The sequence below is a fragment of the Salmo salar genome, chromosome ssa05, assembly GCF_905237065.1.
Source record: "Salmo salar chromosome ssa05, Ssal_v3.1, whole genome shotgun sequence".
NCBI classification, from domain to species: Eukaryota; Metazoa; Chordata; class Actinopteri; order Salmoniformes; family Salmonidae; genus Salmo; species Salmo salar.
Window position 1 is genome coordinate 64,929,488 of NC_059446.1, and position 16,060 is coordinate 64,945,547.

General features: G+C 43.0%; 1 protein-coding gene across 2 annotated transcripts; it reads right to left on the reverse strand.

Annotated features, from left to right (window-relative positions):
* Positions 1-4,298: 4,298 nt before the first annotated feature.
* On the reverse strand, positions 4,299-14,139 carry LOC106605526 (importin subunit alpha-6). 2 transcript variants are annotated; one of them, XM_014201268.2, is made up of 14 exons: positions 13,943-14,139; positions 12,621-12,748; positions 12,102-12,203; positions 11,627-11,726; positions 11,162-11,256; positions 10,619-10,750; positions 10,037-10,125; positions 9,761-9,860; positions 9,376-9,539; positions 9,217-9,295; positions 8,944-9,069; positions 7,853-7,980; positions 7,463-7,641; positions 4,299-6,893 (listed from the first exon to the last, which is right to left on the reverse strand). In XM_014201268.2, exons 1-14 carry the CDS (start codon positions 13,944-13,946, stop codon positions 6,706-6,708), a joined length of 1,614 nt encoding a protein of 537 aa, XP_014056743.1. In that variant the 5' UTR covers positions 13,947-14,139; the 3' UTR covers positions 4,299-6,705. The 2 variants fall into 2 exon arrangements, with proteins under 2 accessions (XP_014056743.1, XP_014056744.1); XM_014201269.2 differs by lacking the exon at positions 13,943-14,139 and adding an exon at positions 13,398-13,582.
* Positions 14,140-16,060: the final 1,921 nt, after the last annotated feature.

Here is a 16,060-nt window from a genome sequence, read left to right on the forward strand (position 1 = left end):
GGCATAGAAGTCATTTAGCTCGTCTGGTAGGCTTGTGTCACTGGGAAGCTCGCGGCTGTGCTTCCCTTTGTAGTCCGTAATAATTTGCAAGCCCTGCCACTTCCGACGAGTGTCGGAGCCGGTGTAGTACAATTCAATCTTAGTCCTGTATTGAGGCCTTACCTGTTTGATGGTCCGGGTTAGAGACCCTCTCCTTGAAAGCGGCAGCTCTACCCTTTAGCTCAGTGCAGATGTGGCCTGTAATCCATGGCTTCTGGTTGGGGTATGTACATACGGTCACTGTGGGGACGACGTCATCGATGCACTTATTGATGAAGCCAGTGACTGATGTAGTGTTCGCCTCAATGCCATCGGAAGAATCCCAGAACATATTCCAGTCTGTGCTAGCAAAACAGTACTGTAGCTTAGCATCTGCGTCATCTTACCACTTCCGTAATGAGCAAGTCACTGGCACTTCCTGCTTTAGTTTTCTGCTTGTAAGCAGGAATCAGGAGGATTGAGTTATGGTCAGATTTTCCAAATGGTGTCACTCCCTGATCTGTTTCACCTGTCCTTATGCTTGTCTCCACCCCCCTCCAGGTGTCACCCATCTTCCCCATTATTCCCTGTGTCTTTATACTTGTGTTTTCTGTCTGTCTGTTGCCGGTTTATCTTGTTTGTTCACGCCTACCAGCGGTTTGTCTCAGCTCCTGTTTTTCCATAGTCTCTCTTTTTCTCGTCCTCCTTATTTTTGACCTTTGCCTGTCCTGGCCCTGTACCAGCCTGCATGACCACTGCCTGTCTCTGACCCTGAGCCTGCCTGCCGTCCTGTACCTTTGCTCCACCTCTGGATTACCGACCTCTGCCTGACCTGACTCTGAGCCTGCCTGCCGTCCTGTACCTTGGCCTCTGCTCTGGATTACCAACCCCTGCCTGCCTTGACCTGTCGTTTGCCTGCCCCTGTGGTTACAACAAACATTGTTACTTCACACAGTCTGCACTTGGGTCTTACCTTGATACCTGATAAATGGAGGGCGAGGGAGAGCTTTGTACACGTCTCTGTGTGTTGATGGAAACCGCATGCAAACCTGCATGCAAACCGACAGACATTCAAAGATTCACACAGATACAAAGATACATCACAAGCCAATGCATTTGAATAATAAATAGTAACCATATGTATGTACCATATGTACGTACATTCAGAGGTACAAGGTAAAAACAATATACTCATTGTCTGATATGGGAGGAGAGGGTTGGTTTAGCATGGATAATAGCAGCTCATTGTCGTCAGTCTGCTAGAGTAAGATGATAGCCTCTGGCAAATCTTCTGTCATGTAGTTTCTTCTACTCTGAGAATTCCCCATTCTGAACCTGCCTGTCTGGTTGTGACACAATAACACCATGAGGAGAGAGACAATGAGAGGGAGAGAGAGAAGGGATGGAGAAAGAGAGCAAGAGAGGGAGAAAGAGAGTTGGTAGAGTACAGAGAGGGTAACAGGTGTCCCTAGGGATAGTGTCTTGGAGAAGCCTTGAGGTTACAGGCAGCATCAAAATGAAACCATGATCTCTGTCAAGAATATCTTTATCAAGAATGGGTGTCCCAATCAATTCAGATGATACCCTCACTAAGTATATAACAGCTAAATATTCTTCAGAAAGAGTTCCACAGAAACTCAGCTTACACCATTCTCACACTTTGAACCCATCTCAACACACCGTAAACTCAATTCCGGTTAACTGACATTGGACAAATACTACACTGAAATAGGACGTGGATGGAATTCTTCTCTTAGAATGCCTAGTCACTAACACTCTGAGGAAATAATCACCCTTGAGCAGGAAGAGTCAGCTTTAACTGAAAGTGTTTATACTTTACTACTCTATGACAGCAATCCTGATTCTGGATTGCTAATCAACTTGTTAGTGAGAAAAAGTGACAATGTGTTATAAATAGGGATAGTTTGAGTGTTTTTTATGTGGATCACAATTAGAACAACAAGGCAAAATATGCAAGCTCTGTAGACCTGCTATCATGATGTGAACAAAAAATATGCTTCCATGGTCAAACATACAAATACAATAAACAACACAATTTCATTTGATGGGACCAATTTTGAGACACAGTCTGTGTCTGTCTAGCCATGGTAAACAGTGGTGTGAAGTAAAGTTGTCGTTGTTGTTTTACAGTGGTTGTCTCCAATCCTGTGATGTATGACGCTCTCAGGTAGACTTCTACCGGTTTCTTCTCGTGGTTGGTTTAGGTGAAAGGGCTGGGGGGTAGAAATGGATCAGCTGCATAGACAGCACCCACATACAGAAAGTGTCTTTGGGTATGTGTGTGTGTTTCATAGGAACTGAACAAGTTCTGTCGAAACCATCATCGCTTTTGTGCAGAAGAATAGACAGATGTCCTGAAGGCAAAATCCCCAATATTCCAGTCAACAAGAGACCTTGTGTAACATATCATTTATGTATTTACTCTTCATTATTTTACAGTCAACTCCACATGAACCCCTCATAGAAGATCCAGACAACAGCTCCATGAGTAACACAGAGAGGAGTTGTTTAGTCCAGCTTCACACACAGCCCTTTGTGGTTATACAGTGCCTTCAGAAATTATTCATACCCCTTGACTTATTCCACATTTTGTTGTGTTACAGCCTGAATTAAAAATGGATAAAAGTATCTAATTTACATAAGTATTCACACCCCTGAATCAATACATGTTAGAATCACCTTTGGCAGCGATTACAGCTGTGTGAGGGTTTTCGGGTAAGTGTCTGACAGCTTTAAACACCTGGATTGAACAATATTTGCACATTACTTTTTTTCAATTATTCAAGCGCTGTCAAGTTGGTTGTCAATCATTGCTAGTCAGCCATTATCAAGTGTTACCATAGATTCCCAAGCCGATTTAAGTCAAAACTATAACTGGGCCACTCAGGAACAATGTCATCTTGATAAGCAACTCCAGTGTATATTTGGCCTTGTGTTTTAGGTTATTGTCCTGCTGAAAGTAAATGTAAATGTATGAAAGGTGAATTTGTCTCCCAGTGTCTGTTGGAAAGCAGACTGAACCAGTTTTTTTTATCTAGTAATTTGCCTGTGCTTAGCTCTATTCTGTTTATTTTTACCAACAAAAAAACTCCCTAGTCATTGCCAATGACAAGCATACCAATAACATGATGCAACCACAACCACCTTGAAAATATGAAGAGTGGTACTTAGTGATGTGTTGTGTTGGATTTGCCCCAAACATAACGCTTTGTATGAAGGACAATGTTAATTTCTTTACAAATATTTTTATAGTTTTAATTTAGTGCCTTATTGCAAACAGGATACATGTTTTGGAATATTATTATCCTGTACAAGCTTCCTTTTTTTCACTCTGTCATTTAGGTTACAGGTAGTATTGTTGAGTAGCTACAATGTTGTTGATCCATCGTCAGTTTTCTCCTTAACAGCCATTAAACTTTGTAACTATTTAAAGTCACCATTGGCCTGAGCGGTTCCTTCATCTCTGGCAACTGAGTTAGGAAAAATGCCTGTAACTTTGTGGTGACTGGGTGTATTGATACACCATCCAAAGTGTAATTAATAACTTAATAATTTTACCCATCTACCAATAGGTGCTGTTCTTTGCAAGGCATTGGAAAACCTAATTGGTCTTTGAGGTTGAATCTGTGTTTGAAATTCACTGCTCGACTGAGGAACCTTACAGATAATTGTATGTGTGGGGTACAAAGATAAGGTAGTGATTAACAAATCTTGTTAAACACTATTAATTCACACAGAGTGAGCCCATGCTTATTTGACTTAAGCAAAATTCTATTCCAGAACTTATTTAGGCTTGCCAGAACAAAAGGGGTTCAATAGTTGACTCAAGACATTGCAGACTTCCATTTTTTATTATTTAGTAAACATTCTAAAGACATAATTCCACTTTGACATTATGGGGTATTGTGTGTAGGCCAGTGACACAAAATCTCAATTTAATCAATTTTAAATTCAGTGTGTAACACTTCAAGGGGTGTAAATACTTTATGAAGGCACTGTACTTCCAGCAGTCACACATAGGACTAATGCCTCCATGTAGTGTATGCACTGTTACCGCAGACAAAGATGCTCTGATAACAGGGCCAGACTTCTAAAATCAGCTGCAGTCAGAGTCACTACTAGTCCCCCTTAGGAACTAACAGGCTAGACAAGGTCTATTGTAAGGTCGTGTGTGTTTCATTCATAAGAATTGAACAGACAAGTTCCGTTAACCATAATTGAAGACAAAATCCCCAATATTCCAGTCAACAAGCCTTGTGTAACAGATCATTGTATTTCTTTATTCTTCATTATTTTACAGTCAACTCCACATTAACCTATCAAAGGAGAGCCAGACAACAGCTCCATGAGTAACACAGAGAGGAGTTGTTTAGTCCAGCTTCACACACAGCCCTCTGTGGTCCATTGGATTAAAGGAAACAAAACCACAATGGCGGCATGATATGGTAACCACCTACAGGATTCTGGACAGAAAACCACAGCAGTCCTTATAGCCTCTGTATCAAAGCCAAAACAATTCCCAAATGGGGGAGAAATAAATCAACCTAAAAATAATATATCATCCAATCGTACAAACATAAGAAATATTAGAAAACTATACACAATTTTTTACGTGCATGACAAAATGTAGCACTACAAACTGTTTCCATCTCACGTAAATATATATAATTTCCAAGTCCTAGGATCAATTAATATGGTACTCAAAATGTATACAGCATCTTCAATTTTCAAAAATGTAACATGCCAAAAGTAAAGCGTCAGGATTCAGGAGTGATGAGTTTAAAACTAAAAGAAAAGTAGAACGCTGAAATACTTGTAGTCACACACGAATAAAGGCTCAGCAGTTTAGTTTAGCCAGGTTGGGTTTCCTTCACCAATCAAGAGTTCATATCATTTTTTATTAAAAAAAATTAAATGTAAGGAGTCCTTAACAAACATGTTCTAGAAGCCGTTCTAAACAAAACATGTTCTAGAAGCAGTTGTAAAGGTGAGGGGAACCAGAGGAGACGAACACAAGACCAACAAAAGATCAGAATAAAGCAGCAACAGGTAAGTGTGCAAAGACTCGACAATAAGTACAACACTGCATATCTCAGTCAGAAAACACATTATACTGCAATTAATAAATCACCCCTTCCAATTAGTAGGTATTTTCCCCCCCATATAATTTCTTACATGTATATATAATATACAAAGCACTCAAGTTCAACTGAGCATTTTATATCAACGTCCAATAGCGTTAAGTCCAATGTAAGGTTAACCACCACCGATCAAAATAAAAAAAAAAGTAAAAAAAAAAGACTTCAGTAAAACAAATAAGTCATGATATAATAACTCATGGTGAGATGACGGGAAAAAAAACAACTACAAAAGAACTCTGAGAGCCTGTGTTTTTTATTCACCTGGAGATTGTTACAGACAGACACTGCATCACACAACAGATACTAGTCACTGAACCTAACCGTCTGGCCCTGTACTGTGGCGCTTCAATAAGGAGCACTCACACAAGCAGAACACTCCTCAACGTTAGCCTAACGTTGTGTCAATCCTACCGTAACGTTGTTACAGATAAGCATAAGCCTGGCTGAACGCTATGTTGACTAATGCAGCAAGTGACATGCAGTGTTGCCCTGCACAATGCATCTATCTACATTACTGCGGTCAGTTCGATGCAACTGGTGTTCTGATGTTATTCTAACGTTAATATTGCAGCCATGGCCAAGGAGTGGAGAGAAGATAATAATAATGACCGTTTTTGACCATCAGAAAGACATTTCAACGGAATAAATAAGATTAGGAATCTCCAGGTCAACCATTGTCAATTTTATCATTGAAGAGAGACCCCAGAGAAAGATGTCCACCTGCTTTCCAACTTAAATAATAATGTCACTGGAATACACACATCATCATTATCATCTTGACACAATGTACATCCTCCAACGAAAACAGTAGGCTGTGTGTAGCCAACCGTTCTCTCAGCTCTGGTCAAACGGTACAAGAAGTTAGGAAATGAGCTGATACAGTCACTAAACCTCTTCAGGACACTAGTTGGGATAGGAGTTTTACTTGGACTATCTGGTGAAATCCAGAGAATCCTCAGTCAAATGCTTCATATCTTTTGTTTTGTTTTTGAAGACTGAAGAGGTAGTTTCACATTTAAAAAGGAGATATGGAGGGTGATTGAGACACCAGTGTCGTAATAATAATATCACAGGAAATTATAAAATAAAAAAACATTTTAGGGAGTAAGACAAAATATCAGCCAACTCTTTCTTTCCTATGACTACCATGTTAGGAGGCTTGCCACTGCACAGACGGTATAGTCTACAATAGAAAGAAACAACCCAACGCTCCATACAGCTCCAGGAAGTCTCAAACACTAAGAATGAGCTGTCCTCAGTCAGTCTTTCAGTCAGTCAGGCTCTCTCCCTCTCGTGCTCTCTCTCTCTCTCTCTCTCTCGTTCCAGATAGGGTGCCTGTGGCAGGGCAAGGCTAGCCTTGTAGGAGAGGAAGATTTGGAGAGAGAGGTAGAACAGGTGGGTCCAGTGAGAGAGGAGAGATGGGGTAGTGTCATCAGTTCAGGTCTAAACAGCCCTATGGAGACTGGACTCCCCGGGGGGGGGTAGTAGATACTCAGAGGGGTGAAGGTCAAAGGTCAGGGTGTGGTTAGAGCTGGAAGCCCTCCATGGGCCCATCCTGCTGCTGGAAGATGAACTGGCCTTGGTTCTGGTCCACCTGTGGGGCGATGCTAGCGTCCTCCTCCTCCACACCAAAGTAGTGCTCGATCAGGTCAAAAGCCTTCTGGTAGATCTCCTGATTCTCATGGCTCTGCAGGAACTCTATCTTGTCCAGACCTGTCGTGGACATTTTTACATTTAGCAGATGTTATTATGCAGAGCGACTTACAGTCAGTGCATTCAACGAAGGTAGGTACGACATCCACACAGTCATTGCAAATACAACTTTCTCAAATAAAGCAGCCATAAGCTAAAATCAGTGCTTGTAAGAAAAGCCAGCGGATACACATACGCACACAAATTAATATCAGGCCTTAGTGACTCACATGACAATACTGAGTCATAATCATTAACTAATGGTTGTTTACATTTGGCAGCATGTGTCCTTGCATCTCATTAGATAAGAACTACAGAGTACACTATTCACTTCACAGCAACATCTCTACTGCCATCTAGTGGAACAGTGTGTGCATTCCACTGGCTAAGTGACTATCCATAGCCTAATGACATTTCTCCTTCTCCCTGAAGAGAGCAATCGTTCCCTCTCCCTCCTTACGTCAGTGCATTCCTTATAAAGCCACGAGACATTTGCAATTTCAGGGAAAAGGTGGAGAAACAGAATTGAGAATACATCTAAGGGTTGATGCCTGTCCCATTCTCTTATGGTGTGTGTGTGTGTAACATACCATAGGCTTCCTCTATGAGGGCACAGTAAGGATTGATGCCGGTGCCGTTCTGCTTGGCCTCCTGCTCTCCCAGTCTCAGGATGTTCTCCAGGCCGTTCAGAGACACCTGCACTATCTTACTGTCCATCACTGTCAGCAGGTCACACATGGGCTTGATGGTGTTCAAACTAACCAGGTACCTACAGGGACAGCACGACAGACAGATTTACATTTACTCACATTTGTTAAATTTGGTTTAGCAGATATACGGTTATACAGGCCTGCTACACTGGGACAAAACTTTTGCCGAGCAAGAGACCTCTCCCATTCACTTCATGAATTCTTGGTGTAAGCAGCGAGTCTCCAAAATGATGCTCCGGTTCTATTTAAGAATTTGACGCGGGTTATTACCTGATCTGCTCAGGAGTGCCCCCAGAGGTAGCGTTGGTTATAGCCCACGCTGCTTCCTTCCTGGTGCGGAACTCTGCCTTCTGAAGAATCTCTATCAGCACTGGGAAGATGTTGGCATCTATCACCGTCTGACCATGACAGAGAGATAGAACAGTGAGATGACATATTATATAGACCCCCCCCCCCCAGAACTACACAGTTCAGATTATTCCACATTCAGCTCTATCATCAGTTATAAAGCAAGTAACTGCACGCTTTTCATGATCAGTAACCATAAATTGATCATGTAATTTCAGATACGTGAAGGTAGCCTCACAATATCGGTCACCATTAAGGGGATTATATAACAACCAAATAGTTAACATTATTTTAACAATCCCTTGAAAACAGCATGTAGTTGTCAATGGTTTTTCCAGAGCTGGGGGTCTCCTTGACCCCAGGAGGCAAATTGAACGCTCTGCACCTTGTGACATTTTAGCGATAATGACCTACAGAGTGTACAAAACATTATGAACACCTGCTCTTTCCGTGACAGACTGACCAGGTGAAAGCTATGATCCCTTATTGATGTCACTTGTTAAAGGGGAGGAGACACGTTAAAGAAGGATTTTTAAGCCTTGAGCCCTGGATTGAACAAGACAAATGGGCAAGAGTATGGGCAAGACAAACAATGGGCAAAAGTATAGGCAAGACAAAAGATTGAAGTGCCTTTGAACAGGGTATGCTAGCAGGTGCCAGGCACACCGGTTGGTGTCAACAACTGCAACGCTGATGGGTTTTTCATGCTGAACAGTTTCCCGTGTGTATCAAGAACGGTCCAACACCCAAAGGACATCCAGCCAACTTGACAACTGTGTGACGCAATGGAGTCAACATGGGCCAACATCCCTGTGGAACGCTTTCGACACCTTGTAGCGTGCATTCCCTGACGAATTGCTACTGTTTTGAGTGCAAAAGGAAGTGCAACTCAAAATTAGGAAGGTGTATAATATTCTGTACACTCAGTGTATAACTCAATGATAAAAGCCCTCAGACAACTACTTTAAAAAAAACACTGTGCTACCATCAAGCACAGGTTCACACACACACACCTGGATCTGTGCTCTGTTCCCAGCTGTAATGTTAGACACAGTCCAGCAGGCCTCCTTCTTGATGGACTCCTTGGGACTGCTGAGCAGGTGTAATAGGCATGGCAACGCCGAGCAGTTCAGAATCACCTGGAACAATCCACACACACAGTGAAGATTACACACCAGTCCACACACACAGCTAGGACCATGTGAAGGATCAAAACTCCACACACATCAGGGTGAAGAGAGACAAAGCCATTGGGGAGGTAGCAAGAAAATAAAAACGAGTTCTACCTGAGTCTGAATGTCATCTCCTGTCACTATGTTTCCCACAGCACGCAGCGCAGGAGAGACCACCTTATAGTCACTGTGCCTGGGGAAGACCAAAAACACCAGTCAGTGTGCACCAACATCTCAATGTCTTGTGTGTGTTTGTGTCTAGTACTACTTTACATGAGTAGCTCCACCAGCCTGCGGCAGACCCCAGAGTCAATGACGGTCTGTATCTTGTCATTGGGTCCGTCAGACAGGTAGGAGAGGGCCCAGCAGGCATCAGCCAACACATCTGGGTCACTACTGAACAGCAGCCTGGACAGCACACTCAGACAGGGAGACACCTGTGGAGGAGGAGAGAGAGAGAGAGCAGAGATGAAGAAAAGAGCGAGGAAGACAGACGGAAAGAGGGATAATGGTGAAAGGAGAACATTAAGTTTTGCTAAGAGAATGGCTTTGAGAGAAATGAGTCAAAATCCGAGTGGTTTGTGCATTTGACAGGTGAGATCTGTTGGACTGTTAGAACTGTCCTCTGATTGGACAGTGTGGGAATAGACCCTATTACCTTGGTGAAGTCTGGAGGGGGGTTCTTCCCTCTACACAGGTTAGACAGAGCCCATACAGCATTCCTAGTTGTGGTGAGACGGTTGGATTTAGCCAGCAGCCTGCGTGGGCAGAGAACAGTTTTTATTACACCTTGTTTCTCTGACCACAATTAAACTGTTAAACCTGACTAATCTGATTATACAATGTATTAGGTAATGGTATGAAACTCTACTTCTCCTTGTTAAAACGACATGGGCCTACAGACTGATACAACCAAGTGTGCACACACACGTACTGTTGTAAGGAGGGCAGGATGCCACAGTTGAGAACGTAGTCTCTGCACTCTGCGTTGTCCCCGGCGATGTTCCCCAGGGCCCACACGGCCTGAAATACACCAATCACCTCTAACTCAGCAGCCATCAATATTGCCATTCTGTAACAGTGCAGCTATATTTGCATGCAGCTAGGAGCCATAGTATACAGTGCTGCAGCTAAGCTATATTTCCACACAAACATCAGCACCATATAGAGCTGGGCTTGGAGGGCCATACCATATACTGCTATATAACCACACAGCTAGGACCATACTGGGCTGGGATTGCTTAGTATTTGGCTACGTTAAAACCCATGGAAGGGGAGTGAATAAGAGAACACTTCAGGGAGAACGGTAGAAAATCAGAATGCAGCCACAGCATTTATATTTAGGGAATGCAAACATAGCTGGTTTACTATTCAGATAGAATCTTCTTGGCGGGACAAATCCCATGACATCTTAATCCCATTCCTGCTAGCTATCACTGTGACCCATGTGTTAATGTCCCATCCTGCTGCAACCCTGCCCCAAGGGCTTCAGCCCCCCCCCGGGCTGTTCAGTCACCTGCTCCTGGACGTCCTCGTAGTCCGAGTTGAGCAGCTCGATGAAGATGGGCACGGCTCCAGTCTCGATTACCACCTTGGTGTGCAGGAAGGTCCCAGAGGCAATGTTGGTCAGGGCCCAGGCTGCCTCAAACTGTGTCACACACACATTTCACACCATGGTCACATGGGGAGCATAGTACAAGCCCTCATAGACAGATACACAGGCTGAAGAGTTCATGATTGACTGAGTGTCATAAAGAGGCAGAGGAAAGTTCACTAGCTATGTCTTTTGGCAGGGAGCAATTACAATGCAGATGTCATGCAATTTGTAAGTCGCTCTGGATAAGAGCGTCTGCTAAATGACGTAAATGTAATGCAGACTGACTAATGCCAACAGGATGTGATATAACATTAAAGAATCTGACTTAATTTCATATATTCCAACAGCTTTCTATTAGTGTCATTTTGTGTAGTGAATACATTTTACGATTTCTAACAGACCAAACCAAGAATTCCCAGCACATCCAACTTACAGACAGAGAGACCCAGCCACCTGACCCACCTGAAGAGTGCAGTTCTCACTCCTCTTGAGAAACTCCACAAACTTATTGACGACCCCTGGGGTGAGGATGACCTCATCGATCGGGGGGTTGGGCTCTGATGAGGAGAGAGAAGAGTGCATGACAATGACATCACACTACTAGCTTAAATACATCCTGGTTCATGGCTGAAAACGTGTGACGCTGAAACATTCCAATACGGTGTGGAAGGAATAGCATCAGGTCCAACAAAGGCATTACTTACAGGCATTTGGAACGAACAATCCATCTTTGTTATTGAGAAAACATACTATACAAGTCCAAACTATGTGTCCGTCCCAAATGGAACCCTATTCCCTATATAGTGGGCCCAGGTCAAAAGTAGTGCACTAAATAGGGAATTGGTCCCATCGGGGAAGCAGCCTAGATAATACAGGTGGCATGAGCCCTGCATTGGGGGTGTTATGAATTGAATGAGTCACACAGACCTTTGGAGAGTAACTTCCTGAATTTCTGTGTGGCGATCAGCTGCTGGTCTGGATCCTCAGAGAAGATCATCTGGATCATGTCTGGAGTTATGACAGCTTCCTACACACACACAAGTCAACATACATAAAGATGTGAATGACTTACAAAACCATGTACTCTGACACTACACACACTTACATATTGCAGGGCAAGCGATGTAGAGCTACACCTGACAGGTTGATCACGTAGTGCACTTAGGACTAACGACATTCATCTAGTTTTAATCACAGATTGATTTGAAAACCAAAAACTTTTGTCTTGTTTGGATACTGAAGAGGAAAGACTCAAGTAACCATGTGTTTAAGAATCTTCTGTTTCCCCAACATTCTTTGTACTTATTTTATGGAGTAATGGCATTGCCTTTCAACAGGTAACTAGTCCCTCAGTGCAGAGTATGAGTAAGAAAATGGGACAATTGGAGTAATGGTCACTTACACCTGAGACTGGTGCAGTGGAGCTGATGTCAGGGTCCTGGATAGGGCATTCCAACATGGACTCATCGCCCGAGGGCACACACACATTCCTCCTCTTGAACAGCTGGGGGAAGAGGGAGAGGTAAGTGTTAGTACGACATTGACTCACTACAACACAAAGAAACCAAAAACAACTATAACAGGTCAATAAAAAAAGTACTCATATCTGGAGAAGATTTACCATTCAAAAGGCATTTACATGGTCAAATTGAATGAGATTTGGTTTGTCTCCACAGAATGGCGCGGCAGGCAGCCTAGTGGTTAGAGCGTTGGGCCAGTAACTGAAAGGTTGCTAGATCGAATCGCCGAGCTGACAAGGTAAAAATCTGTCGTTCTGCCTCTGAACAAGGCAGTTAACCCAGTGTTCCTAGGCCGTCATTGTAAATAAGAGTTTGTTCTTAACTGACTTGCCTAGTTAAATAAATAAAAATGGAGAGTAGCTGATTCCGTGGTCCAGGCATAAGAACTAGAAGCACCCTACCTGCTCTTCTCTCTTCTGTTTGCGGAGTTGGATCCCCTCCTCCTCTCTCCGCCGGCGCATCTCCTGTGGGTTCAGCGCTTTGTTCTTGTAACTCTTCATTCGGTCATTCCCTGGGCTTGCCATCTCGTCTAGGGGAAATAAGGATAAACATAATGTTATCCTAAACAATCAAATATACAAACTTGTGAATTCACAGCAGCCACAACCAGGCAAACTTGACTGACTAGCAAGCTAAGGTTTTTAACATAGGCGCTTAATGGAAATTCAAATAAATGAAATCATCTCGATGTGAATTTGGATTTGTTGGCCAAAAGGGGATTTGAAGACAAACCCTGCCATGCACATCTTCACACGAAAACAGCAGTTGGGGTGACAGTTTGATAGCTGACGAAGAAGACTGGTGATCAAAGAAACACAATACCAAATGTTTCTCGCTCGCTGTCATCATAATATCATCAACGTTAGATTAGTCAAGCTAAAACGAAAATAGCGTTCGATGATCTCAGCTGTTAGTAATCTTTGTGTTAGCTAGCGAGCTAGCCATTCCTGGCTAGCTAGTTAGCTAGATAAAGATGACATGCGCATCAGCCAGCTAATGAATGTTTGCTAACATTAACCACTGTCTTGCTGCAGCGTCACATTCACATTGTTTGTTGTATTTTCTGGGGGAATCAGTCGTCTTCCAGGCTGGATATCTCCAATCACAAGAAACCGGGTTCCTCTCTAGCTAGTAGTACAGTACGGCCTAGCACAGTGGTTCCAAACCAGCGTTATTACCTTGGACCCCTGGCCTGGGGAGGGGTACCTGGCCTATCCACAGGGGGTACTTGAAGACTCACGAGACCTTAGGTTTACTGGTAAAATGCACATGATGGGGTACTTCAGGGGTACTCCGGGCAGAACAAAATTCAGTTGGTGGTACAATAACCCAAAAAGGTTGGGAGCCACTGGCCTAGCACACAGCAACTTGTAGTAGCATGTTGGCTACCTAGCTAATAAATGATTTGTGTTAATTAAATTACATGGTGTTCAAAAACCTAACGTATTCGTATCGTTAGCAAAATAATACTTAAATCAGTTGTAAAACCAATTATAATAGGCAACGGTAGCTAAAACTGCCATTAGACCCAAACCACAGCTTTTTAAGAGATTGTTCTTGCTAATAACACAGCAAGCTAGATAGCTAGCTACATCGTTAGCTAGCTCCTTTACACCCCTCCTGTCCCCTCGTTTAGCAACCATCGTCATGCCAAGTTAACAGATAATTCGTGATAAAAAAAAGAAAACAACAATACAAAGATTGACGATTGTATTGCTCTTACCCATTTAAGATGAATGATGTCAGAAACGCCTAGGTGTAGCTAGGTATTATTATTATTTCCTTCACGCAAACTCCCGGGTCCAGCTGAGAGCAATATGGCGTCTTGTATCGCTTAAAAATTTCCCAGTAACCCTCCTTGGATCAACAACCAGTGACGTCAAATCCATCAGCTCACAGTGAAGGAGGAGAAGCCAACAGGACCAGTAAAGTCAAGTTGTTAGCTAGCATTGCTAAAATGGCATATGAATGAGAAGTGAAACAGAAACACATGTATTTTGAAAGTAGTCACATAAGTCAAGCATTTAGTACGGCACATCGTCCATATTCTTGAAATCGGTGAGTAACATGATGGTTAGATAGCTAGCAATCTTTCAGCGTTTTGAAGTCACGTTTTAGTCCATAGCCTGACATGTTGACCAGCTAGACAAATTCAGAATTAACTATGATAGCTGAGTTAGAATTTGGCTAGCGATCTTGGCTGACAAAGATGGGAATTGCGTTGTTGCATCTTGGCTGACAAAGGTGGGCATTGCGTTGTTTCGTTATTGGGTATGTTTGGTGTACATTGGATTGATATCCTTCCTGTTAATTCCTATTTATTTACTGACAATTGATGTTATCTTCGTTTATCTTCATTTCAGTGTCAGTGTGACAGCTGAGCGCCAGAAACAACAAGTCATGCTGACGTGTGAGATCTGTGGCGAGGAATTGGTGTTGGAGGAGGACATGAAGACCCATCTCCTCCTGAGCTACATGGAGAATGACATGGGCTGCCCACTCTGTTCCTGGTCCGGAGTCGCCTATGACGAACTCCACTTCCACATCAATACCACACACAAAGAGAAACAGGACCATGACGGAGGAGGAGCAGAGGGTAGAGGTGGTCACAGTCTTGTCAGGCCCAGCTCAAGTCCTACTCCCACTACCACCATAGTGGACAGTCACTGCAAACAAGCCATTGGTTTGTCTAGGTCTGAGGGTTCTGAAGAAGGAGTAGCCAATGGGAACAGGTTTGACACCATTGGAGGAGGGGTCTCACTCAGAACATCCAATAGCATACCGGAGTCTAAGGACCGAATGACTGTATCCCCCTAGCTTTTAGTAAGGGGAGAGTCCGGTGGAGGGCGAGCAGTGGTCATTGTTGAACCCACCTCTTCGGTGTCTATGGGCTTTCTGAGATCAGCTCAGGACTCCAGTAGGCCTACTAGCAGACACTGTAATATTGAGGACTCTGTGGGAGTGGGATCCGCAGAGCACACCAAAGACAAACAGAAGCGTTTCTCCTCCCCACTTTAAGGTTTATTTTAGAGGGTGTCCGAAATGTGTTTGTTTATTCAACATGTTGTTACATCTGTCCTGGTTTGTCGTACTGACTGATATTAGTTGGTTTGTTGTACTGACTTATGATTTGTCGTACTTAGAGGTATTAGTTGGTTTGTCTTACTGACTGATATTAATTGGTTTGTTGTACTAACTGATAGTGATGCACCGATATGACATTTTTGGCCGGTACTGATATCTGATATTTTCCTTACCGATAACCGATATTTAACATTTTTGTGGCCTTTTAATCTTTTAAGTACAGTTAAATAGTTAGCACACACACACACATGGATGCAGCGGTCTAAGGCACTGCGTCTCAGTGCAAGAGGCATCACTACAGTCCCTGGTTCGAATCCATGCTCTATCACATCCGGCCGTGATTGGGAGTCCCATAGGGCGGCGCACAATTGGCTCAGCGTCGTCCGGGTTTGGCCGGGGTAGGCTGTCATTGTAAATAAGAATTTGATCTTAACTGGCTTGCCTAGTTAAATAAAGGTTACACACACACACACACACCACACTGACCAAAACATTATTTTGTTGGCATTTACGTATGTCACCATTACCACTAAAACATAATCAAAACCTATTTCTTTCACTTACTTGCTGTGCTGTTGCGTTGTTCATTTCTTTAGTCGTTTCATTCTCAACCAGGATTTCTATAGAACGCTGTTTGGGTCTTTGCATGTCAAATAAGATTGTTGACCAATCAGTATCAGAATATGACTGCACGTCACATAATAATTTAACGCATTCATACATTTTTTACGTAGTTATTACACATTGATTAAACTAT

Excerpts from the sequence above, each read along its gene's own strand:
- LOC106605526 (XM_014201268.2), bottom strand. Across the intron at positions 12,204-12,620 it reads AACAGAAGAGAGAAGAGCAG|CTGTTCAAGAGGAGGAATGT; the intron begins GTAGGGTGCTTC and ends CTCTTCCCCCAG. Across the intron at positions 10,126-10,618 it reads ACGAGGACGTCCAGGAGCAG|GCCGTGTGGGCCCTGGGGAA; the intron begins GTGACTGAACAG and ends GGTGTATTTCAG.